This window comes from Carcharhinus amblyrhynchos, chromosome 11, assembly GCF_965287045.1.
Source record: "Carcharhinus amblyrhynchos chromosome 11, sCarAmb.v2.hapA, whole genome shotgun sequence".
Taxonomy (NCBI): domain Eukaryota; kingdom Metazoa; phylum Chordata; class Chondrichthyes; order Carcharhiniformes; family Carcharhinidae; genus Carcharhinus; species Carcharhinus amblyrhynchos.
This window is the reverse complement of record NC_137334.1, coordinates 15472144-15498196: the sequence shown is the minus strand read 5'-3', so window position 1 is coordinate 15498196 and position 26053 is coordinate 15472144. Positions and strand designations below refer to the sequence as shown.

The 26053-nt window shown below is 48.5% G+C and overlaps 1 protein-coding gene across 1 annotated transcript in view; it reads right to left on the bottom strand.

Moving 5' to 3' along the window:
• LOC145349660 (disintegrin and metalloproteinase domain-containing protein 23-like) overlaps nucleotides 1-26053 on the bottom strand; it is a 121317-nt gene that overhangs the window by 34349 nt on the left and 60915 nt on the right. The window contains exons 8-16 of the mRNA XM_080198184.1: nucleotides 25888-25967; nucleotides 25161-25229; nucleotides 20475-20546; nucleotides 12718-12884; nucleotides 10907-10991; nucleotides 8910-9000; nucleotides 7595-7646; nucleotides 2647-2746; nucleotides 455-526 (exon numbers count right to left, since the gene is read on the bottom strand). Coding sequence (XP_080054310.1) covers nucleotides 455-526; nucleotides 2647-2746; nucleotides 7595-7646; nucleotides 8910-9000; nucleotides 10907-10991; nucleotides 12718-12884; nucleotides 20475-20546; nucleotides 25161-25229; nucleotides 25888-25967 — 788 coding nt within the window. The remainder of the gene's footprint in view (nucleotides 1-454; nucleotides 527-2646; nucleotides 2747-7594; nucleotides 7647-8909; nucleotides 9001-10906; nucleotides 10992-12717; nucleotides 12885-20474; nucleotides 20547-25160; nucleotides 25230-25887; nucleotides 25968-26053) is intronic.

The following is a 26053-nucleotide window of genomic DNA, read 5'->3' as shown; positions in this document are numbered from 1 at the left end:
TACTTGTAATGCTCAAATTACCATGGTAACCTCAGACTCAATAGCGGCCTAACATAAACACAAGCCTGTAAAGTGCCATCTGGAGTGAGGCTCTCCCATTTAACCCAGAGTGGCAGCAGGTCAAAGGCTAGGTGTCGGCGTTCCTGGCCACGGTTAAACTTGTAAGGTGTTCTGGATTCCCTGCAGTTAACCTCCTACCTTGCTCGGCCAAGACGAGGCCTAAGGCCTGACTCGCTTCCCTGCCTCCCACCTTTCGAACGGAGGAACATCACTTCATGGATCTGACGGAGAATCCTCCACCGGGTAGTTCATGGAAAAGTTGAAAATTAGCCCCACACAGTAACTACGGCAACGGCCAATCACTGGGCTGGCCAATTCATGTGCTCCCAATCCACAAGGCAGGCCTCACACAACAAGCAGGGGTGGGGAAACACTGTTAACATTCGAAACTTACCACTCGCAATCCACAGTCACATTCTTCCCCGGATTCGACATATCCGTTCCCACATTCTGTGGTCTCAAACAACTGTAAAGGGACAGAGAAGGGAGAATGATTATCACACTGGTCAGAGGTAAGAGACTGGGCCCATAACACCTCTAGAATCATAGAATCCCTACAGTGCAGAAGGAGGCCATTTGGCCCATCAAGTCTGTTCCAACTCCCCGATAGAGCATCCCACCCAGGCTCAGACTCATTCCCTGGCCCATCCTCAAAACCTCACACACCTATCCAGCTAATCCCGCTAAACAACACATCTTTGACACTAAAGGGGAATTTAGCATGGCCAATCCACCCAAACTGCACATTTTTGGACACTAAGGGACAATTCAGCATGTCCAATCAACCTAACCCGCATATCTCTGGACTGTGGGAGGAAACTGGAGTACCCGGAGGAAACCCACGCAGGCACAGGGAGAACGTGCAGACTCCACACAGACAGTGACCCAAGCCAGGAATCGAACCCGGGTCCCTGGAGCTGAGAGGCGGCAGTGCTGACCACTGTGCCACCGTGACTTGGGCCTGGGTGGAATGGGGCAGATCACCTTTGAAGCGGTCTGGAAGGCGGAATGGATTGTCCAGTTCTACAGAACCTCGCTCTGTATTTCGTTCTGCCATTTGCCATTGCTCAGAGAGGTGGGGAAGATCTTCCATTTACATCTTGTGGGGGTGAGGGGGTTCATTCCTGCATGAGCACAGAAATTCAGGCTTCCACATCCTCCCTAGGCCTCAGCCAAATATTTGCCAGTCTGAGAGCTGAGAATGTGCCAGAAACAAGGTAACTAATCCCCAGGGCAATCCATCGCTCTGATTGAATCATTACTGCCTCTGTCGGAACTGAAGATTACACTAGGGCTTCTTCCGCCTTTGGCCTTGGGGTCCTTTCAGTGGGGCAGCTTCTGCCTGTCATCACATGGGTTGTGGCAGGTACCTCTAAGGTGGCCCCACAAAAAAAGGCCCCCGAGAAACATCAAGAAAATACAGTTTGAACCAGTATTCTTATTTCCCCTTTATACTCCTGTTTACAATCTACAAGACCAACTCAGAGTTGTATTCCCATTTCCCCATTTTCCCTTCTGGAAGAACAAAGAAAAATCAATCTAAAAATAAAATTAGCCACCGTATTTACAATTTACAGGGTAATTGACAGGAATTCGATACAATATAAAATATATTATGTTTTAAAAACAAAACATAGAAACCCTATTGTGCAGAAGGAGGCCATTCGGCCCATCGAGTCTGCACCAATCACAATCCCACCCAGGCCCTACTCCCATATCCCTACTAATTTTACCCATTAATCCCTCTAACCTATGCATCTCAGGGCACTAAGGGGCAATTTTAGCATGGCCAATCAACATAACTGGCACATCTGTGGACTGTGGGCGAGAACTGGAGCACCCGGAGGAAACCCACGCAGACACGAGGAAAATGTGCAAATTCCACACAGACAGTGGCCCGAGCCAGGAATTGAACCCAGGTCCCTGGAGCTGTGAAGCAGCAATGCTAACCACCGTGCCACCTGTTTGTCCTCCCACAGTCTGAAAGACATGCTAGTTGGGTGCACTGGCCATGTTAAATTCTCCCTCAGTGCACCTGAACAGGCGCTGCAGTGTGGCGACTATTTTTACAGTAACTTTATTGCAGTGTTAATGTAAGTCTACTTGAGACTAATAAATAAACTTTGCATTGTTTAAAATTTAAGTTTATTTATTAGCGTCACAAAGTAGGCTTATATTAACACTGCAATGAAGTTATGTGAAAATCACCCAGTTGCCGCACTCTGGCGCTTGTTTGGGTACACTGAGGGAGAATTTAACATGGCCAATGCATCTAACCAACACGTCTTTCCAACTGTGGGAGGAAGCCGGTGCACCTGGAGGAAACCCGCGCAGACACGGGGAGAATGTGCAGACTCCACAGTAGGTGACCGAAGCTGGGAATTGAACCCTGGTCTCTGGCACGGTGAGGCAGCAGTGCTGATCACTGTGCACCCCCCACACCCCCCCACTGGAAAATTGTTTGAGTATCTGGTATCTTGAGTGAACCTGGATGGTTGAGATTAAGTGAAGTTTTTGCTGAGGGCTGGAAATTGATACTAGTTGGATCTTACTGATCTGGGGCCTACTTGACGAAGAAAGCCTTACCTTCGTTGGTCTGTTGAACAGGCAAGCTCCCCCACCTCTCTGTAGAAATTCCTTGTATTCCATAATACTGCACTTGGAAAATTTGCGAGGATGGTAGAACCTGCGGATGGGGCCATAGCAACAGTTGGCATGAGAGCTCAAACAAAGCCAAGGGGCATATAACCCAAACCAATGGAACGAAACAGATTGCAAATAAAATCCATCTCGGTTTGATGTCTAACACAGTTAAAGTACATCTCAACCAAATCAATGTCGCAAAACTCAGCGTGTTTGACCCACACAGAAACCAAACCCAACTCAAACTGATCTGAGCAAACTGGGCTAGTCAAAACTGAACAGCCCTGTCCCTAAAGTTCAATTCAAAGCAATACAAGAAAAGAACTATGCAACCAAACGGAACCCTCTTAAAGTCAAGACTTGAGCAACAGTTGGACTCAAGGAGTTGAACCCAGGTCCCTGGCGCTGTGCTAACCACTGTGCCATTGTGATGCGCCCTCTAGTGGAAGTGAGGCTATAGGGAGAGGCTGGATAGACTTAACTTTTTTCCCTGGATCACAGAAGGCTGAGGAGTGATCTTATAGAGGCCTACAAAATAATGAGGGGCATAGGTCAATGAGATAGATGGTCAACATCTGTTCCCAAGTCTAAAACTAGAGGGCATAGGTTTAAGGTGAGAGGGGAGAGATACAAAAGTGACCAGAGGGGCAATTTTTTCACACAGAGGATGGTGAGTGTCTAGAACAAGCTGCCAGAGGCTGTAGTTGAGACGGGTACAATTTTGTCTTTTAAAAAGCATTTAGACAGTTACATGGGTAAGATGGGTTTAGAGGGGTTTGAGCCAAATGTGGGCAACTGGGGTTAGCTTAAAAGAAAGAGGCAGCAAATTGGGCCAAAAGGCCTATTTCCATGCTGTAAACCTGTATGACTATATGATTATGAAGAGATCCAGTGGGACAATTCAGGAGAGGAAGGGATGCTTTCCCTAATGATTGTGTGGATTTTTGGCCATGTTTAAATAGATTAGCGATCGAAAGGCTTTTGAACAGTATGGTAAACACCGCCTCCTCACTGTTTATTTTTTTCTTCAAGGTCGTAGTCAAGGTGCACTTGGAGCCTCCTCATGGATTGAGCGCTGGGAAATTAAAAAGACTCAACAAGGCTGACCGAGGCGCTTTGCAATTCCAATGACTGTTCTCTCCTGTCTGTTCATGAGCAAAGCTGAGAGGCCTCAGCACCAAGTGCCTCTGAAGAGCTCCCTCGAGACACATTGGACTATTTTTAAAATCTAGGCTCCTGCTTAAATAAAAGATTATTTCTTTTCGTCCGCCAATGTCCTCAACCTGCCTTCGAGGGCCCTCAGCACAAGCGACCAGGCCGTTTCTCTTTTTCATCTGAAACCACGCTCAAAGGGTCACAAAACCAAAATGTCCCTGGCAGCCAGCGCTAACACTCTCTTTCTTGGAGTAGTTCTCAATGATTTTCAACTCTTTCTCCAGCTCCCCAACTCACCCTCTTCCCATCACCCCTCTTGAAAGAACAGAATCTCCCTGAGGGTGTCATTCATAGAATCCCTACAGTGCAGGAGGCCATTCGGCCCATCAAGCCTGCACTGACCACAATCCCACCCTAGCCCCATCACCAGAACCCCAGGTATTTATCCTACTAATCACCCTGACACTGAAGTACAATTTAGCATGGCCAATCCCCCTAGCCTGCACATCTTTGAAGCACCCAGAGAAACATAAGAACTAGGAGCAGGAAGAGGCCAGCTAGCCCCTCAAGCCTGTTCCACCATTTAATAAGATCATGGCTAATCCGTTTATGGACTCAGCTCCACTTACCCATCTGCTCACCATAACGCTTAATTCCTTTACTGTCCAAAAATCTAGCTAGCCTTGCCTTAAAAACATTCAGTGAGGTAGCCTCAACTGCTTCACTGGGCAGGGAATTCCATAGAATTCCATATTCCATGGGCAATGGAGAATCCATCAATAGGCACCAGCCTTGATAACTAGGCCCCAATATCCCGGCTCACCCACAGTTCTCCTCTTGATCCCCAAATCCCCAATACCCCCTGCACCCCCCAATTCTCAATGCCCTCGGCCGCCCTGAGTTCTGATCCCCTTGGCATACCAATCCCCTCACCTCACCCACCACAATCGCCAATCCCCTTTGTACCCCCTTCAATCAACTCCCCAATTCCAAATCTCTTTTCCCCCTCTCCCCCACCAACCTACCCCAACTCACCAACCTCCTCCCTGTTCTCTGTCCCTCAACGATTCCCAATCAAGTCTGCAGTCCCCAACCCTGAGCTCCTGCCAGACTGGCGAGAAGCAGCTGTTAAGTGTCCTCAGTTGTGTGTGGGGGGGGGGGGGGGGGGGGGGGGCGAAGGTCAGCAGGCCTACCCTAGGCCTTGCCCACCCTATGTACAGCTGCAGGTGGGGAGAGGGGCATTTCCACTACCTGCAAACCTGGTGATGGGGGGGTAGGTGTGAATGGGGGGACAGGGGGGGAGAAATCTCTGCCCAGGAATCCTGAGGTGAGACTCAATCTCATCTTTCCTGCTGCAGATTCTTGCAGCCTGGGTTCAGAGGCTGGATTCACTTTGGCCAATTCAACACAGTCTGTAATGACCCCAACAAAGATCATGAGGTGGGCCTCTTGGAGTATGAGCTCCCTGATTGAGGTAGTGATTGTAGAGCATGCAATGGCCTAGTGGTATTATCGCTAGATTATTAACCCAGAAATTCAGCTAGTGTTCTGGGGTTCGAACCTCACCACGGCAGATGGTGGAATTTGAATTCAATAAAAAATCTGAATTAAGAATCTACTGATGACCATGAAACTATCGTCAGAAAAACCCATCTGGATCAGTAACGTCCTTTAGGGAAGGAAATCTGCCGTCCTTACCTGGTCTGGCCTACAAGTGACTCCAGAGCCACAGCAATGTGGTTGACTCTCAACTGCTCTCGGGCAGCGAGGGATGGGCAATAAATGCTGATGTGGGTATGCCGGCGTTGGACTGGTGTAAACACAGTAAAAAGTCTGACAACACCAGGTTTTAGTCCAAACGATTTATTTGATAATAGACTAATAGCTTGTGAGTCTATTATCAAATAAATCATTTGGACTAAAACCTGGTGTTGTCAGACTTTTTACAATAAATGCTGGCCAGTCAGCGATGCCCATGTTCCACCCACTGAATTAAAAAATATACTGATATATTGAGGAGTGTCAGGGCTATGGACACTCCGGATTCTGACTGTGTACCTGAAGCACTCTTAAGAGTAAAGATAAGTTTGTAAATAAAGGGAATCCGGCCTCTGAGGAGTTATACACAGTCAAGGCCTCAAATGGTTCTTGGTCTGGTTGGTTCGAACACTACGTTGGAAGGTGTCTTTTCCCACAGGGCTGGAGAACTCGCTTCTTTTCATTTTCCTGCATTTTACTGATTAACACACAGCTGAGTGCTTCACAGGTGACAATCACACGGTCGAACAGCGCTGGCAACCATTCAGCTCATCGACCGCATTACATTTTATTCATTAGTGTCACAAGTAGGCTTACATTAACACAGCAATGAAGTTACTGTGAAAATCCCCTAGTCGCCACACTCCAACGCCTGAGGGAGAATTTAGCATGGCCAATGCATCTAACTAGCACATTTTTCAGATGGTGGGAGGAAACAGAAGCACCCGGAGGAAACCCATGTGGACACGGGGAGAATGTGCAAACTCCACACAGGCAGTGACCCAAGCTGGGAATTGAACCCAGCTCCCTGGCGTTGTGAGGCAGCCACTGTGCCATCGCGTTGCCCCATGGAAATATTTCACTGAAAATTGTCACCACTGGACAGGCAATCCAGGGTAATGCTCTGCGTCTGAATCCCACCATGGCTTGGTGAAATTTGAATTCAATAAAAATCTGGAATTATGAATGTAACAATGATCATGAAACCATTGCCGATTGTGGGTAAAACCCATCCGGTTCACTAATGTCCTTTAGGGAAGGAAATCTGCCATCCTTACCTGGTCTGGCCTACATGTGACTCCAGAGTCACAGCAATGTGGTTGACTCTTATCTACTCTCTGAAGTGGCACTGAGCTCAAGAGGTAGGCAATAAATGCTGGCCAAGTAAATGGAGGGTGGCACAGTGGTTAACACTGCTGTCTCACAGCGTCAGAGACCCAGGTTCAATTATGGTCTTAAGTTGCTGCCTGTGTGGAGTTTGCACGTTCTCCCCATGTCTGCGTGGGTTTCCTCCGGATGCTCCAGTTTCCTCCCGCATTCCAAAAATGTGCGAGTTAAGTTAATTGGCCATGCTGAATTGCCCCTGAGTGTCAGGAGGGTTAGCAGGGCAAATACATATGGTTACGGGGGGGGGGGCGGGGAGGGGGGCCTGGGTGGGATTATGGTCGGTGCAGACTTGATGGGCCAAATGGTCTCCTTGTGCATTGTAGGATTCTATGATTCAAAGTCAGCCACGCCCACCCACATTCCATGAATGAATAAAAAAAGTGTCGATTAGAATCCTTACAGTGTGGAAGGAGGCCATTCGGCCCATCGAATCAGCACCAACAACAACAATCCACCCAGGTCCTATCCCCATAACTTCAAGTATTTACTCTGCTAATCTGCTGACACCAAGAGATGGGCAATGCACCTAACCAGCACATCGTTCAGAATGTGGGAGGAAACTGGAGCACCCGGAGGAAACCCACGCAGACACGGGGAGAACGTGCAAACTCTGCACAGTCAGCCGAGGCCGGGATTGAACCAGGGTCCCTGGCGCTGTGAGGCAATGGGGTTCTAACCACTGGGCCACTACATATTCCAAAAGAAACAGGCAGGAGAAATCTAAAGTAGAGTGTGCCGGGGTTTATCTAAAGCATAAACATTGCCACAGACCGGGGCCGATTTCTGTGATTTAAACAGAGTGCAAACGTACCCTGTGTCTTCCATGATGCATCCCGCCCACGAACCTGGACACTCACATTCCTCTGGAAGAGAAAAGGACACACACAGTGTCAGAACACAATGTTCTGCCTTCAGGCTGCCCTGGTTAAATCGAGTCCCAGCAGGGGCTGGCCTCCTGTTGGATTTGGGGAGGTACTGCTGTTAAACAATAGGGCCCACGCCCCAGGCTGTACTCCCACCCCTGAACCTCATCCCAACTTTCCAGCACACCTCACTTCCAAAGGTGTGAACTGGGGCTCAGGCTAGAGCTTCCTGAGGCATCAGGAACAGCCTGGTGGTATTAAAATGATGGCTGACTACCACCTTCTCAGTGGCAACTATGGATACCAGCCTTGCCAAGTCATCCCGTGAGCAACTTCAAATATTTCTAGGGCAGTGGCAGCGAACAATGAATCATTCTGCGATGGCCTAACGGTACTATTGCTAGACTATTAATCCAGAAACTCAGCTAAACGTTCCGGGGACCTGGGTTCGAATCCTGTCACGGCAGATGGTGCAATTTGAATCCAATAAAAAAATCTGGAGTTAAGAATGTACTGATGACCATGAAACCTCCTATCCATTGGCACTGTCTACACTTCCTGCTGCCTCAGCAAAGCAGCCAACATAATCAAGGATCCCACGCACCCCGGACATTCTCTCTTCCACCTTCTTCTGTCAGGAAAAAGGTACAAAAGTCTGAGGTCACGTACCAACCAACTCTAGAACAGCTTGTTCCCTGCTGCTGTCAGACTTTTGAATGGATCTATTATATATTAAGCTGATCTTTCTCTACACCCTGGCTATGACTATAACACTACATTCTGCACTCTCTTCTTTCCTTCTCCCCTATGTACTCTATGAACAGTATGTATAATGTGCAAGAAACGATACTTTTCACTGTATCCCCATACACATAAGAATAATAAATCAAATCAAAGTCACGAGCAATGTGAAGCTTGTACACCCATCAGTGCACCTCTCTGCCCGCCCCCTATTCCCATTAACATCCTGGCTGTGGGACACCCGGCAGCCGAGTTTCCTTACATCGGTGATCAGTGGCGAAAGGCAAATGGTTATGGTCATCAGAAGAGGGGTCAAGGTTCATGCCACTGCCCCGCAGACACAAATAAACCGGGGCCAACCGACTCACATCGCTGAAGGGCCCTTACAGGCGAAGTTATGGATCTCACTGTCAGGAATCTTTCTGGGGCTGGGAGAGAGTAGAGGCTGTGAACAAACCCCTCCCTCACTAAATGTAAAACACTTTTCGGAGCGCATGTCTCGACGAGATGAAAAATACTTACTTCTCCGTTTCGATTCAGACTCCCACTGGATGCCCAGGTTCTGAGCGAGACCCTGACCCAGCACCATTGTCGTTGACCACACTTGTCCATACTAGATTTGAGAGATTAAAATAAAGACCACATAAGTAGAAACATGGAATGTAAGACTATAAAAGATACAGGAGCACAATTAGGCCATTCGGCCCATCATGTCTGCTCTGCCATTCTCCCACCTTTCCCCTGTAACCTTTGATCCCCTTACCAATCAAAAGCCTATCTATATCTGTCTTAAATACACTGACTGACCTGGCCTACACAGCCTTCTGTGGCAATGAGTTCCATAGATTCACCACTTTCTAGCTGAAGAAATTCCTCCTCATAGAAACCCTACAGTGCAGAAGGAGGCCATTTAGCCCATCGAGTTTGCACCGACCACAATCACACTCAGGCCCTATTCCCATAACCCCACACCCTGCTAATCCCTCTGATGCGAGGGTCAATTTAGCAATCGACCTAACCCACACATCTTTGGACTGTGGGAGGAGACCGGAACACCCGGAGATAACCCACACAGACATGGGGAGAATGTGCAAACTCCACACAGACAGTGACCCGAGGCTGGAATTGAACCGGGTCCCTAGCGCTGTGAGGCAGCAGTGCTAACCACTGTGCCACCCATATCTTTAGTATTTATTGGGTGCGTACGATAACATCACGCCCTGGAATGAATTCGAAGCAGAGGCCATCAGTAAGATGCTGAGTGCAGACTGTGGAAGGGCAGAGTAATTTGGATTTCCACATTTACCTGCACATACGTGGTCTCCAGTACAAGTCTGATTCATTCCACAGTAACAGAGAACACCCACTGTTATTCTCAACGCTAAATCCAGTGCAGTTCGGTGGGGAGCTAGGGCACACGCTTACAGTGAGAGAGGTAAAGTACAAAGGAGATGTGAGGGGCAAGTCTTTTTTACACAGAGGGTGGTAGGTGTCTGGAATGTGTTGTCAGGAGTGATGGTGGAGGCAGATATGATGGGGCATTTGAGGGGCTTTTAGATAAGCACATAATTATGCAAGGAATAGAGTGCAGCATGGTAGCACAGTGGTTAGCACTGCTGCTTCACAACACCAGGGACCCAGGTTCAATTCCCGGCTGTGCAGAGTCTGCACGTTCTCCCTGTGTCTGCATGGGTTTCACCCGGGTGTTGCAGTTTCCTCCCACGGTCTGAAAGACGTGCTGTTTAGGCGAATTGGCCGTGCTGAATTCTCCCTCAGTGTACCCAAACAGGTGCCAGAGTGTGGCGACTAATGGATTTTCACAGTAACTTCACCGCAGTGTTAATGTAAGCCTACTTGTGACACTAATAAAGTTAAATATGGACCAGGGACAAGCAGAAGGGATTTATTCAATTTGGCGTCATCATAGAATCTTACAGTGCAGAAGCAGGCCATTCAGCCCATTGAGTCTGCACCTACCACAATCCTATCCAGGTCTATCCCGGTAACCCCTCATATTTACCCTACTAATCCCCCTTACAGAAGGGTTAAACTTAGCATGGCCTTACCCGCACATCTTTGGAGTGTGGGAGGAAACTGGAGCACCCAGAGGAAACCCAGGCAGACACAGGAAGAATGTGCAAACTCCACACAGACAGTGACTCAAGCCGGGAATCGAACCGGGGTCCCTGGCAGTGTGAGACAGCAGCGCTAACCACTGTGCCACCGTGCCGTCATGTTCAGCATAACGTTGTGGGCCAAAGGGCTTGTTTCTGTGCTGTACTGTTCTATGGGACTCTTCCCCCCCCACCGCGCATATCTTTGATATGGTTTCTGGGATTTTCTTGGGGCCAGACGGGGCCTCAGGTTAATGTCTTATCTAAGAGACAGCACTTGCAGCAATGCAGCACTCCCTCGGTACTGCTCTGGCGTGTCAGCAACAGCCAATGGTGCCAATCAGAAGTGGATGAACCCGCAAAAAACAAAATGGGTGAACAGGAGGCGTTTGGGGAAAATCTTACCTCACTCACCCCAACTCCCCGTGTGAGGGAACAGACACCTCCAAAGAATGCCATGCTGCTCATGCTGCTTTTAAAGGTGGTTCCACTGCACAAAACACAAAGGAAACACGGTTATAGCACCACAGGACTGGAAGCAAAACCAACGCAGAGCTGATACGGACGTGGGATCCCAGGCTAACCCCGTCATTCCCACGACGATACGAAAGCGCACATGTCACATCTGACCCCAACTGTTCTGTCAAAATGGAAACACACAACCTCCTTAGAAAGGTCAACTGACTCGCCTCCCCCGTGAGCAGATTGGTCACATCCCCCCACCTCCTTTCGGTTCAGGAGTCGGTGGGCCCAAGGCGGTTTACATTCCTCGTTCAGATTTTTAAAAAGAAACAAAATTGCGTTTGCATAGTCCCAGTCCTCCCACGCTGATGCTATAGTAGTTAAGAAAGTCCACCAACACCTCTACTTTCTCAGGGGGCTCAGGAAATTTAACGTGTCCGCCACAACTCTCACCAATTTGGTTTACAGATGCCCCATAGAAAGCATCCTCTCTGATTGTATCACAGCTTGGTCTGGCTCCTGCTCTGTCCACGACCACAAGAAACTACAAAGGGTTATGAATGAAGCTCAGTCCGTCACTCAAACCAGCCTCCCATCCACTGACTCCGTCTAGACTTCCCACTGCCTTGGGGAAAAGCAGCCGGCATAATCAAGGATCCCACGCACTCCGGACATTCTCTCTTCCACCTTCGTCCATAGGAAAAAAGATACAAAAGTCTGAGGGCACGTACCAATTGACTCAAGAACAGTTTCTTCCCTGGTTCTACCATATAGTAAGGAGACTTTTGACTGGACTACCTATATTAAGCTGATCTTTCTCTACACCCTAACTACGACTGTAACATTACATTCTGCACCCTCTCCTTTTCCGCTCCCTTATGTGCTCTATGAATGGTATGCTTTGTCTCTCTAGCACGCAAGAAACAATAATTTTCACTGTATTCCAATGCACAGTGGTTGGCACTGCTGCCTCACAGCATCAGGGACCCGGGTTCAATTCCCAGCTTGGATCACTGTCTGTGTGGCGTCAGCATGTTCTCCCCGTGTCTGTGTGGCTTTCTTCAGGGTGTTCCGGTTTCCTCCCACAGTTCGAAAGACGTGCTGGTTAGACGCACTGGCCATGCTAAATTCTCCCTCACTGTACCCGAACAGGCACCGGGGTGTGGCCACTTGGGGAATTTTCACAGTAACTTCATTGCAGTGTTAATGTACGTCTGCTTGTGACACTAATAAATAATGTGACAATGATAAATCAAATCAGAAAGACACATGCTAGCAGCCACATACACTCACACACAGGGCTACTGTCCATTGCAGAGAAGAGGGACATACCCACACTTTGTGCTTTTTCCTCAGCCCTCTGTAGAGTCACACAGTGCAGCAAAGGCCCTTTGGCCCATCGAGTCATGACTACCACTAAAGTGGCGTTCATCCCATTTTGTAACACTTGTCCCATATCCTTGAATGTTAGTGGGACTTGTGAATCCACCTAACCCCGACCTGTGTATCCCAAATTCCCTTCAGCCCACCACAGGTGGTCCTGAGTTTTATAAACTCTGGGATTCGCTCTCTTCCCGCTCCGGCTTTGGGACACTCCTTAAAGCCACCGCTCTGACCGAGTTTATCCGCCTCCAAGCTCTGAGGTTGCCTCCCAATGCCCAGTCGCATTGGGTCAGCGCCCGAGGTGGGTGGGTGTGCGTTTCAGGAGGCTGCGGGCGCTGCGCGAATGCAGGTTACCGCGGCGGCCCACTCACGAGAGCAGCTGGACAGAGTCGGCCTGCTCGCTCACAAACTGCTGCCGGTACTTGGAGAAGCTGCGCAGGGTCTGCATCTGGTCTTGGACCACGTCGATCCTGTCCTTGTCCGACCACGTCTCCACGGCGACCAGGACCACCCTGGTGTTCAGCTGCTCCTTGAAGATCTGCAAGACAGGAGGACAGGACCGGTACAGGAGTGGTACACTGGGTAAACGGACAGTTAGCCCATCAGATCAGCAGAAACACAAGGGTAAAGCAGGAGACACACATGGGGTGAGAAACTCTATTAGACAAATTCCGTTTCCTTCCGAATGCAGCAACAAAAAGTTAAAAGGCTTCCCCGTCCTTCTGAGACCTATAGATGTCAAGAGGTCCTCCATTCTCCACGGATGATATTAGAGTAACGTAGGGCTTTAGATTGGTTTCACAGGTCAGTTCAGCATCAAGGGCTGGAGGGCCTGTGTTGCGCTGTAATATACTCTGTTCTTTCCATTACAGGTATCCAGTCAGAAAACTTACAGGAAGATCATCTTATCAGGACACTCCACAGGTAATGAAGCCCTTTGGAAGCACAGGGATGAAGAACAAAGAAAATTACAGCACGGGAACAGGCCCTTCGCCCTCCAAGCCTGCACCGACTATGCTCACTGAACTAAAACCCCCTACCCTTCCAGGGACCATATCCCTCTATTCCCATCCTATTCATGTATTTGTCAAGACAACCCTTAAAACTCACTATCGTACCTACTTCCACTACCTCCCCCGGCAATGAGTTCCAGACACCCACCGGCCTCCCTGCAAAAAACTTGCCTCGCACATCTCAAAGAACAAAGAAAATTACAGCACGGGAACAGGCCCTTCGGCCCTCCAAGCCTGCATCAATCATGCTGCCTATCTGAACTAAATCTCAGCCTAGATTTCAAGCTCAGGTCTCTGCAGTGCGAACTGAATTCGCAGCCTTCTGACACAGAGGCGAGGTTTTAATTTTAAAAACACCGGTTTGGGGAGGCTGGTCCACGTATTTTGCCCCTCAGGGGGCTTTGGAGAGATGGCACAGTGGTTAGCACTGCTGCCTCACAGCTTGGGTCACTGCCTGTGTGGAGTTTGCACATTCTCCCCGTGTCTGCATGGCTTTCCTCCGGGGGCTCCGGTTTCCTCCCACAGTCCAAAAATGTGCGGGTTAGGTGGATTGGCCATGCTAAATTGTCCCCTAGAGTCAAGGGGATTAGCAGAGTAAATACTTGGGGTTAGGGGGATAGGATGGGATTGTCGTTGGTGTAGACTCGATGGGCCAAATAGCCTCCTTCTGCATGGGAGGGATTCTACGATTCGACAACTTTGAATTCGGTGGCTGAGGCATCAGTGAAGCTGACGGTGCTGAATTGTGGGATCTTGTTGTGCAGCAGCTGGCTGCCAAATTTCCTATAGAGTAACCGTAGGTACAGTTCTAACAGGGTTGGCTGGGAGAGTGGCTCCCAGGTTGTGCAGGGCACTAGATAAATGCAAGAAAGGTATCCACAAATATTATCCGTAAATGGCCGATGGAAAGAGAGCGAGAAAAAGAACAGTGATGGGAGGACAGGCGGCCATCTTGTGACCCCGCATCTCTCAGCTTCTTTTTGTCCAAGGAGGCTTCCTGGCGAGGAAAGGGTTAACCTTCCCAATTGAAACTCTTTGAGCTATTTAAACAAGCTGATTAATACAGTGTTAAAATGGCAGCAGCGGAGGGCGTTTAGTGCAGGAACGTGGGAAGAGGAATCACAGACAGTCCATGATCACATGGCTGGAGATTTACCGTCCCACCCACCACGGGAATCGGAGCAGGCAAATCATGGGCTCTGACCTCGGGTGGGATTTTATGGTTTGGGGACGAGCGAGGCCGTAAAATTCCGCAATGAACTTTGTTGCGGCCCCCCCGGGTCAATGTCCTGGAACTTCCTCTCTCACAGCACTCTGGGTGTGCCTACACCTCAGGGGACTGCAGCAGCTCAAGAAGGCAGCTCACCACCACCTTCTCAAGGACAACCAGGGACAGGCGGCATGACGGCACAGTGATACGCACTGCTGCCTCGCAGAGCCAGGGACCCGGGTTCAATTCCCGGCTTCGGTCACAGAGTTTGCACATTCTCCTCATGTCTGCATGGGTTTCCTCCAGTTTCCTCCCACAGTCCGAAAGATGTGCTGATTAGGTGCATTGGCCATGCTAAGTTCTCCCTCAGTGTACCCGAATAGGTGCTGGAGTATGGCAACTAGGGGAATTTCACAGTAACTTCATTGCAGCGTTAATCTAAGCCTTACTTGAGACACTAATAAATAAACTTTAAGCTTACATCTTTGGGTATCAGTCATAGTCACCCTATCTCTTGCCACTATCATTTATCCCCATCTCCCTCAACACTTGTGCCTACATTGCCCGTGAGACCAGGCAGAGTTTGGTGTATAGACAGCGGTGCGGCTGTTTTGATCTGGACCTGAATAGGCGCCACTGTCTCAGTTACACATGATGGCCCTCAGCCTAATAATGTGAACATTCAGCACGTGTTTCAGTAACAAGGCTGTTGGGTCCTCACGTAGACACTCAGTCCCAGATATTTAAAGTCCTTTGGTTCTTCAGGGATCAGCAGATAAACCAGGAGCAGGAGGAGGCCATTCGGCCCACTGAGCCTGCTACACCATTCATTCTGATCATCCAACTCAGTAACCTGCTCCCCTCGTATCCCTGTAGCCCCAAGTGCTATACCAGAGGGTGCAAAGAAGGTTCACCGGGATGTTGCCTGGTCTCGGTGGCACTGGCTATGAGGAAAAATTGAATGAATGAGGATTGTTTTCACTGGAAAGACAGAGGTGGAGATGCCGGTGTTGGTCTGGGGTCAGCGCACTAAGAAGTCTCCCAACACCAGGTTAAAGTCCAACTGGTTTGTTTGAAATCACGGGCTTTCAGAGCACTGCTCCTTCATCAGGTGAGTCACCCAGTGAAAGAACAGCGCTCCCAAAGCTCGTGATTCCAAATTAGCCTGTTGGGTTTTAACCTGGCGTTGGGAGACTTCTTATTGGAAAGACAGAGGCTGAGGGGAGTCCTGATAGACGTCTACAAAATGACGAGAGGCGTAGACAGGGTGGATAGTCAGAGGCTTTTTCCCAGGGTAGATTATAAGGAGGCACAGGTCGAAGGTGAGAGGGGAGGAAGTTGAAGGGAGATGTGCAGGGGGAGTTTTTCACACAGAGGGTGGTGGGTGCCTGCCAGAGGAGGTGGAGGAAGCAGGCACACTAGCAACACTTAAGAGGCTGCTGGATGGGTACAGGAATAGAGAGGGGATAGAGGGATACGGACTGAGTAAGGGCAGAAGGTTTTTTTTAAGATTAATTAGGGCATCATGATCAATATGGGCTTGGAGGGCCAAAGGGCCCGTTCCTGGGTGCTGTACTTTTCTTCTGTTCTTTGTTCTAATTCCTTCTTGAAAACATACATTCACCATCCTCTGGGTAAATAAGATTTCTCCTCAATCCTAAAGCATCTACTCTGTATCCTTAGACTGTGACCCCTGGTTCTGGACTTCCCCACCATTGGGAACATCCTTCCTGCATCTACCCTGTCTAGACCTGTTAGAATTTTATATGTTTCAATGAGATTCCCCCCTCATTCTTCTAAACTCCAGCGAATCCAAACCTAACTGACTCGATCTCTCCTCTTGCATCAGTCCCGCCATCCCTGGGATCAGCCTGGTAATCCTTTGCTGCACTCTCTCGAGAGCAAGAACACGCTTTCTCAGATAAAGAGACCAAACCTGCACGCAATATTCCAGGTGAGGCCTCACCAAGGCCCTGTATAACCGCTTCAGGACATCCCGTACTTGGATACTCCATGAATATATCAGTTGCTTACTTCACTGCCTGCTGTATCTGCGTGCTTTACCTTCAGTGACTGGTGGACAAAGACAGCCAGGTCCCGCTGCACATTCTCTTCCCATTTATAGCCATTCAGATAATCATCTGCTTTCCTCTTTTTGCTACCAAAGTGGATAATTTCTGCTGCCACACAGCGCCAGGCACCCGGGTTCGATTCCCAGCTTGGGTCTCTGTCTGTGCGGAGTCTGCACATTCTCCCCATGTCTGTGCGAGTTTCCTCCGGGTGCTCTGGTTTCCTCCCACAGTCCAAAGATGCGCCGGTTAGGTTGATTGGCCACGCTAAATTGCCCTTTAATGTCACACGGATTAGCAGGGGAAATACGTGGAGTCATGGGGGATAGGGCCTGGGTAGGATTTATTATTTAGCTACATTCAATCAAAGTCTCAGCCAGTAAGACATTCCCGATCCAAGCTGACATGACAGCCTGGCCTCTTCTTGTCTACGGCTTGATCTTAACCTGGTGTTGTGAGACTTCTTACTGTCTTCACCCCAGTCCAACACCAGCATCTCCACATCTTGATCTACACAATCCAAGCTGATCAGAGCAGAAACTGCACCTCCTCCAGTGCTTGATCAGAGTCCCATCTTAGCCAAAAGACATAGCTGGCGTTTTTTAAAAATTGCCTCAAATGTAACCTCATTGACTTTTTTCAAGTGCAAGATCAAAAACTACACCTGATCTTAGCCAAAAGGCTGCGAAGGGCTTGGATGGGATTGTTGTTGGTGCGGGGACCGTACAGCCTCCTTGTGCACTGTACGGGTTCTATGATAACCCTGCATCTATCCACATTATGCTGCAGCTGCCATGCATTTGCCCACTCGCTCAACAGAAGCATCTGTGATGCCTTCCCACAGCTCACCCTCCCTTGTGTCGTCTGCAAAAGGCCTAAACAGATCACAGACCGAAAGGGTCGGTATTCATATAATTCCTACAGTGCAGAAGGAGGCCATTCGGCCCATCATATCTGCAGCAACCATAGTCCCACTCAGGCCTTATCCCCACAACCTTCCTTACTTACCCCTGACACTAAGGGGCAATTTAGCTTGGCCAATCAACCTAACCGGCACATCTTTGGGCTATGGGAGGAAACTGGAGCACCTGGAGGAGACCCACGCAGACACGGGGAGAATGTGCAGACTTCGCACAGATAGTGACCCAAGCCAGGAATCGAACCCAGGCCCCTGGCACTGTGAGGCAGCAGCACTAACCACTGTGTCACCCAATTCATGGCACCTTTCCTTGCAAAGGCAGGAGAAGCAGCGCCATCTCATGAAACATGAAGAGATGCAGGCCTGGGAGACAGATGGGCAACTCCTCCTTCTGACATTCACATGGCTCTTTTGTCAGTCTGGGGCCTGCAGGAGGTGATGAGAAACCCAACAAGAGGGCAGACATTTCACTTCATCCTCCGTGTCAGACGCATCCGTCCCTTGACAGCATCAGTCCTCATGGAGACAAAAGTCTCATCTTCACATTGAGGATCCCCTCCATCGTGCAGTGAGGCATTCCCACTGTGCGGAGTGGGATAGATTCCCAACAGATCCAGCTACTGAACATCCACAAGGCAATGTAGGCCATCAGCAGCAGCAGAACTGCATACAACCACAATCTGTAACCTAATAGCCTGGCATAACCTGCTGTAGCTCTGGTTCAACAAAGAGTGTGGCACAGCATGCCAGGCTTAGCATTTTAATCTAAGAGTGAGATGCGAGCGATGGCCTAGTGATATTATCACTATTAATCCACAAACTCAGCTATTGTTCTGGGGACCCGGGTTCGAATCCCGCCTCGGCAGATGGTGGAATTTGAATTCAATAAAAAAAAATGTGGAATCAAGAATCTACTGATGACCATGAAACCATTGTCGATTGTTGGAAAAAAACCATCTCACTCACTAATGCCCCTTTAGGGGAGGAAATCTGCCATCTTTACCTGGTCTGGCCTACATGTGACTCCAAAGCCACAGCAATGTGGTTGACTCTCAACTGCCCCTGTCTACATCAATAGGGACAAAGTGGAAATGGTTGAGAGCTTCAGGTTTTTAGGTGTCCAGATCACCAACAGTCTGTCCTGGTCCCCCCTGATGCCAATGTTATAGTTAACAAAGCCCACCAACGCCTCTATGCTCTCAAAGACGTCAGCTACGACTCTCACCAACATTTACAGATGCACCAAAGAAAGTATTCTTTCTGGTTATATCACAGTTTGGTATGGCTCCTGCTCTGCCCAAGGCCACAAGAAACTACAAAGGGTTGTGAACAAAGTCCAGTCCATGACGCAAACCAGCCTCCCATCCATTGACTCTGTCTACACTTCCCACTGCCTCAGCAAAGCAGCCAGCATAATTAAGGACCCCACACACCCCAGACATTCTCTCTTCCACTTTCTTCCGTTGGGAAAAAGATACAAAAGTCTGACGTCACGTACCGACCGACTCAAGAACAGCTTCTTCCCTGCTGCCATCAGACTCTTAAATGGACCTATCTCACATTAAGCTGATCTTTCTCTACACCCTACCTATGACTGTAACACTACATTCTGCACTCTCTCCTTTCCTTCTCTATGAATGGTATACTTTGTCTGTATAGCGCAGTGTATGCGCCTGTGTATCAATACATGTGCCTATAGTAAATCAAATCAAATCAAAATCACTGAAATTCCAGAGTGAGACATTCAGTTTCAAGGGCGACGAGGGATGGGTAATAAATGCTGCCCAGCTAGCAATGCCCATGTCCTGCAAATGCATAAAAAAAACCTGGTGAGGCTACAATGTAGGACACCAACTCGCCAACATCTTCCAAACCCACAACCTCTACCACTTGGAAGGAGAAGACACATGGGAACACCACCATCTGCAAGTTCCCCTCCAAGTCACTCACCATCTTGACTTGGAACAAACTTGGCCATTCCTGCCTGGAACCCCCTTCCCAACACTGTGGGTGTACCTACACCACATGGGCCATAAGTGGGTTCAAGACAGTGGCACAGAACATAGCAGGTAGGAGTAGGAGCAGGCCATTTGGCCCTTTGAGCCTGCTCCACCATTCATCATGATCATGGCTGATCATCCAACTCAATAGCCTAACCCTGCTTTCTCCCCTTAACCTTTGATCCCATTCACCCTTAAGTGCTATATCCAGCCGCCTCTTGAATACATTCAATGTTTTGGTGTCAACTACTTCCTGTGGTAATGTGGAAAGGCTCTCCATCTGGGTGAAGAAATGTCTCCTCATCTCCATCCTAAATGGTCTAACCCGAATCCTCAGACCCTGACTCCTGGTTCTGGATTCCCCCACCATCGGGAACATCCTCCCTGCATCTATCCTATCCAGTCCTGGTCCTGTTGGAATTTTATAAGTCCTGATGAGATTTCCCCCCTCGTTCATCTGAACTCCAGCGAGAACAATCCTAACCTAGTCAATCTCTCCTCATACATCACTTCCTTCCTGGAACTCCCTCTCTAACAGCACTATAGGTGTACCTACACCATATGGATTGTAAGCAGGTTCAAGAAGATGGCTCACCACCAGCTGCTCAGAGGCATATCGGGCTGGGGCAATAAATGCTGGCCTTGTGATATTCACACCCCATAGACTATTACAAAAAAAACTTAGCTAAAAGCTGCCAAATTCCCCAAATTACAGCAGTGTCTACCTGTCAAAGTATCGGGGGAGCTGAGGACTCCTCTCCCACAATGCTTAGCGTCACAAGGAAGGGTCCTACTCACTACAGGTCGCCATGCCCCCTTGCACCATCGACACTCCTGACTGCAAAGTGACAGCAAAACAACAACAGCCTCTGCGCCCTCACTCATTACCTGCACAAATTGATTAATTCTTTACTTACAAAGTCTAGCAGGTTGACGACGGACTTGGCAAAGTTGTTGGTGTGAGGCCGAGACGATCGATGTCGCTTGTACTGCGAGAGAGAGAGAAGGGAAAGAGGACATCAGTTCCCAATGAAACACGAGGAATGGCCATTAGGTTTCAGGCAAAGTTACAGCCCCGATTCTACAAAAGCAGCGAGGGTTGCCCCTGGTAACTAACACAGTTCCGTGACGACAGCACCATCTGAGGGACAGAGAGCGGAGACGGTAACACAGCGATGCCCCCACCCCTCCACACAAAGGTTCGCTGTTGACACACTTTTAAGTTTTTGAAGGAGCTTAATGACCTGGACTCAAAAGATGGCAGTATATCAAACAACAGGCCTAAGGAGGACCCCAACAGCTTGGGGAACGTTAGTTTATTTTGCGGAGCAGAATGTGCGCAGATATTGGAGTGTGCAGGGGAGACAGTGGCGTAGTGGTATTATCACTGGGCTAGTATTCAAGAGACCCAGAGTAATGCTCTGGGGACCTGAGTTCAAATCCCACCATGGCAGATTTCAGTAAAAATCTGGAATTAAAAGATGGATGATTTCGATTGTTGTAAAAACCCATCTGATTCACTAATCAGGATAGGGATTAGGAACAGTGGTTAGCACTGCTGCCAGGAACCCGGGTTCGATTGTGGCCTCGGGGGACTGTCTGTGTGGAGTCTGCACGTTCTCCCCGTGCCTGCGTGGGTTTCCTCTGGGTGCTCCAGTTCCCTCCCACATTCCAAAGATGCGCAGGTTATGTGGATTGGCCATGCTAAATTGTTCCTTCGTGTCAGGGGGATTAGCCGGATACATACGTAGGGTTACGGGAATAAGGTGGGATAGTTGTCATTGCAGACTCGATGGGCCGAATGTACTGTAGAGATTCAATTCTATCCCAGATGTGGAAACTGATGCATTTCTTGTGGGAGGAATGGGGGCAGAGATTAGAAAATTGATGATACAATTGAAAAGAAGCTGCAGCTACAGAGAGAACTGGGAACGTACGTACACAAATGTTTGTACTGGGCACATTGAACCATAGAATCTACAGTTCGGAAGGAGGCCATTTGGCCCATCGAGCCTGCACCGACCACAATCTCACCCACAGCCTATTCCCATAACCCTACATATTTACTCTCATAATCCTCGATACTAAGGGGCAACTTATCATGGCCAATCAACCTAACCCACACATCTTTGGAGGTTAAAAGGGGCATCTGGATTCTTGGGTTTATGAATAGAAGCCCGAGGTACAAAAGCAAACAAATTATGGAAGACAAACCTTATAAATTTTGGTTAGGTCTCAGTGGGGGTGCAGGGGTCATTTCTGGGTACCAAATTCTCGGGAGCATGTCAAGGGCTGGGAAATTTGAGGGATTCATGAGAAGTACGTCAACGGCGTGAAGGAGATTCACCAGAGCAGTGCCAGGGATGTAAAGACTTCAGGTGTGCAGAGAGACTGGTGAAGGCACCATTACTCTCCCCACAGCAAAAACAACTAGACAGAGGTTTGACTCGGGTGTTTAACATCCAGAGGAAATCAAGGTAAAATTGGTTCCGGTGGGATGGGGGGGGTTAACAGTTCAGTAGATTCTGAATTCCAGATTTTTTTTATTGGATTCAAATTTCACCATCTGCCGTGGCGGGATTCAAACCCGGGTCCCCAGAACATTAGCTGAGTTTCTGGATGAATTGTCTAGCGATAATACCTCTAGGCTATCGCCTCCCTGAGTCACATGGAGTCAGGTTTAGACCAGACCAGATTTCCTTCCAAAGGGGCATCAGAATGCCAGGGACACAGATTCCAAGGTGATTGGCCAGAGGTGGAAGCAGGGGCAGTTTCACCCATGGCGTCTCGTTGTGAGTGGGAATGGATTCCCAACATCTGCCTTCCCAACTCCATACATCCTCATGTCACAGTGAACCACCCAAAACTGAAAGAGGAGGCGATGGCCCAGTGGTATTGCCGCTAGATTATTAATCCTGAAACTCAGTTAATGCTCTGGGGACCCAGGTTCGAATCCCACCACAGCAAATGGTGGAATTTGAATTCAATAAAAACTATTTAGAATTAAGAATCTACTGATCACCATGAAACCATTGTCAGAAAAACCCATCTGGTTCACTAGTGTCCTTTAGGGAAAGGAATCTGCCTCCTCACCCGGTCTGTCTACATGTGACTCCAGAGACACAGCAATGTGGTTGACTCTCAGCTGTCCTCAGGCAACTAGGAATGGGCAATAAATGCTGGCCAGCCAGTGATGCCCATGTCCCACAAATAAATAAAAAAGATGTAATCGAGGGGTCCTGATGGTTTATATCCATAATGATGGGTATCTGAGAGTGAGACATAGATTGAAATGCAGTGGAGGGATTATATCCATAGTAAGAATAAATGGGTAGCGTCATAACCTGCATCATAGCTGATAAGGGTTGTTGGCAAAATGAAGATCTTTTTAAGCAGTCTTAAAATGATAGAAGACTGGAACTAAAGTATACCTGGGTACTGTTACTGGAAATATTGCAGGTAGAGTTTTCTTAACAAAAGTATGTTCATGAATAGCAGCATTGCTCAAAAAACTGGAAGTAATCTTTATTAAAACAAACTAGTTAACTCGTTTAACTAGCGATTGTCTCCCTGTGGTATGTGTATACAGGCTGCCCTCTGGTGAATGAACATTGGAACTGCAGGAGACTGGGTCCAGAGCAAAATCATTTCTCCTCATCCACACTAATGAGTCATATTGCGGACCGCAGTGGATTCTTGGGATGTAGCAACTAACCACAAAGGACAACAGTATATGGTAGCACGGTGGCACAGTGGTTAGCACTGCTGCCTCCCAGTGCCAGGGACCCGGGTTCAATTCCCGGTTTAGGTCACTGTGTGTGGAGGCTGCACATTCTCCCTGTGCCTGCGTGGGTTTCCTCCGGGTGCTCCGGTTTCCTCCCACAATCCAAAAGATGTGCTGGTTAGGTGGAATGGCCACGCTAAATTGTCCCTTGGTGTCCGAAATATGTGCTCCATCTGGATGGATTGGCCATGTTAAATTGTCCCTAATTGTCCAAAGATATGCAGATTAGGTGGATTGGCCATGCTAAATTGCCCCTTAATGTCCCAAATTGTGCAGGTTTGGTAGGTAGGCCATGCTAAATTGCCCCTTGGTATCCAAAGATGTGTAGGTTAGATGGATTGGCCATAGGAATTTGCCCTTTAGCATCGCAGGATTAGCAGGGTAAATATAGGGGTTATGGGGACAGATTCTGGTTGGGATTGTTGTCAGTGCAGACTCGATGGGCTGAATGGCCTCCTTCTACACTGCAGGGATTCTATGCTGATGCTTGCTAATCTTGTCTGTTGGCTTTCCAAAAATCCAAGTCCGTATCCCGAGCCTACATTCTCAATAAACTGCAAAGAGGTCAGTCACTGAAGTATTGAAAAGCAAAACACTGCGGATGCTGAAAAATGGGAATGGAAATTCGCTGGAAAACCTCAGCAGCTCCGGCTGCATCTGCAGAGAGAGAACGGAGCCAAAGTTTTGAAGTCTGGATGACTCGAAACATTGGCAGGACTGGAAAACCCCAGCCTTGTGGGGAGAGCCGGAAAATCCCTCTCATGCCGTAACACAGAAGACCCTATTTCCAAATTTGCAGATGACACAAAAATAGACAGGACAGTAAGTTGCAATAAGGAAATAAGAACCTTACAAATGGATTTGGATAGGTTAGGAGAGTGGGCCAAAAAGTGGCAGATGGAGTTTAATGTGGATAAGTGTGAGGCACTTTGGTCGGAAAAATGGGAAGGTGATGTATTATCTAAGTAGGGAGAGACTTCGGGGGTGCTCAGGTGTAGAGGGATCTGGGTGTCCTCATTCATGAGTCACAGAAAACTAGCAGCAGATACAGCAGAGAATAAAGAAAGGGAATGGAATGTTGGTATTTATAGCTAAAGGAATAAAGGTGAGGAAGTATTGTTGCAACTATACAAGGCATTGGTGAGGCCACACCTGGAGTATTGTACACAGTTTTGGTCCCCTTATTTGAGGAAAGATGTAGTGACATTGGAGGCAGTTCACAGGAGGCTCACTAGGTTGATTCCAGAGATGGGAGGTTTGTCGTATGAAGAGAGATTGAACAGTTCAGGCCGATACTCTCTGGAATTTAGAAGAGTGAGGGGAGATCAAATCGAGGTCTACAAGATGATAAAAGGTATGGATAAAGTAGACATGGAGCGGATGCTTCCTCTTGTGGGACATTCTAGGACGGGAGGTCACAGTCTTAGGATAAGGGGCAGCAAATTTAGAACAGAGTCAGGGAGAAACTACTTCTCCCAAAATTCACTACCCCAAAGTGTGGTGGATGCTGGGACAGTGAATAAATTTAAGGAGGAGTTAGACAGATTTTTAATTGGTAATGGGGTGAAGGGTTATGGGGAGAAGGCAGGAAATGGGGATGAGGAGCATATCAGCCATGATCAAATGGCGGAGCAGACTCGATGGGCCAAATGGTCTAATTCTGCTCCTATATCTTATGAATGTCAATGTGACATGTGAATGACTCCAAATCAAATGCAAACGTGTGAGGCGAGGCGGGTGTTTATGAGGTGGCAAGGTAGTGAGGTGGGTGTTTGCGAGGTAGTGAGGTGGGTGTTTACAAGGTAGTGAGGTGGCCTACCATCTTGTGGTCGTTGACAATCATCAGCTCCAGGTACTTCATCTCGTAGAAAACACTGTGGCGGTGAACCTGAGGGGACACAAGTTGATTGGTTAGGCCTGTTCAATCGATTGGGGGGGAGGGGCGGCGGCGGCAGTTCATCAGCCATTACCCCTGCACCCCAGCCAATCTGACACTCCCTCCTCTATCAGGTGGACTATAACTGATGAACTGACTTTGACGTTACCAATCTCCAAGTACTTCTGTTAATACGGAGAGCATTAACGTCTATCAAATACAGCAGCCATTAATCACGCAAGGGCCAAGGCCAATGCAGAAATCCAACCCCTGATCTGTTTCCTGTCTGCTCCCTCAACCTCGCCTGTTCTGATCTTAGCCACGAGTCCACTGGCCATTTTGTTTTTGACATCCCTTCACCAGATTCCCTTTATTTATAAACTTATCTCCATTGCTTAGGGTGCTTCAGGTACACAGTCAGAATCGGGTGTGCCAATGGACCCAACACCCCCATATTTATACACAGGTGAGACTCCCTGATTGGGAGGGCAATTAGAGCTTCAATCAGGGAGCTCATACTCTAAGAGGCCATGGATGAGGTCCTGACATTGCTGGCCTGTGAGATGGGTGGCCCAGAAGTGAGTAAGAGATAAAGCACCCCTGGAAAATCCCACGCACCGACCGATCAGGATAACGGCAGATTGATGGTGGAGGGGGAGGGGGCACTTACCGCTCTCCGTCTCCTGCGGTTGCGGAGCCAGGGTACGTCTGCCAAGAAAGACCATGTCGTGTTGTCCTGGGTTCGATTTGCTGAAAGAGACCGTGGGAGATAAGTCAGCGACAGCAACCAGAGATCAGCCTTCACCGAAAGGGTTCGTAACGCACACCGTTCGCCT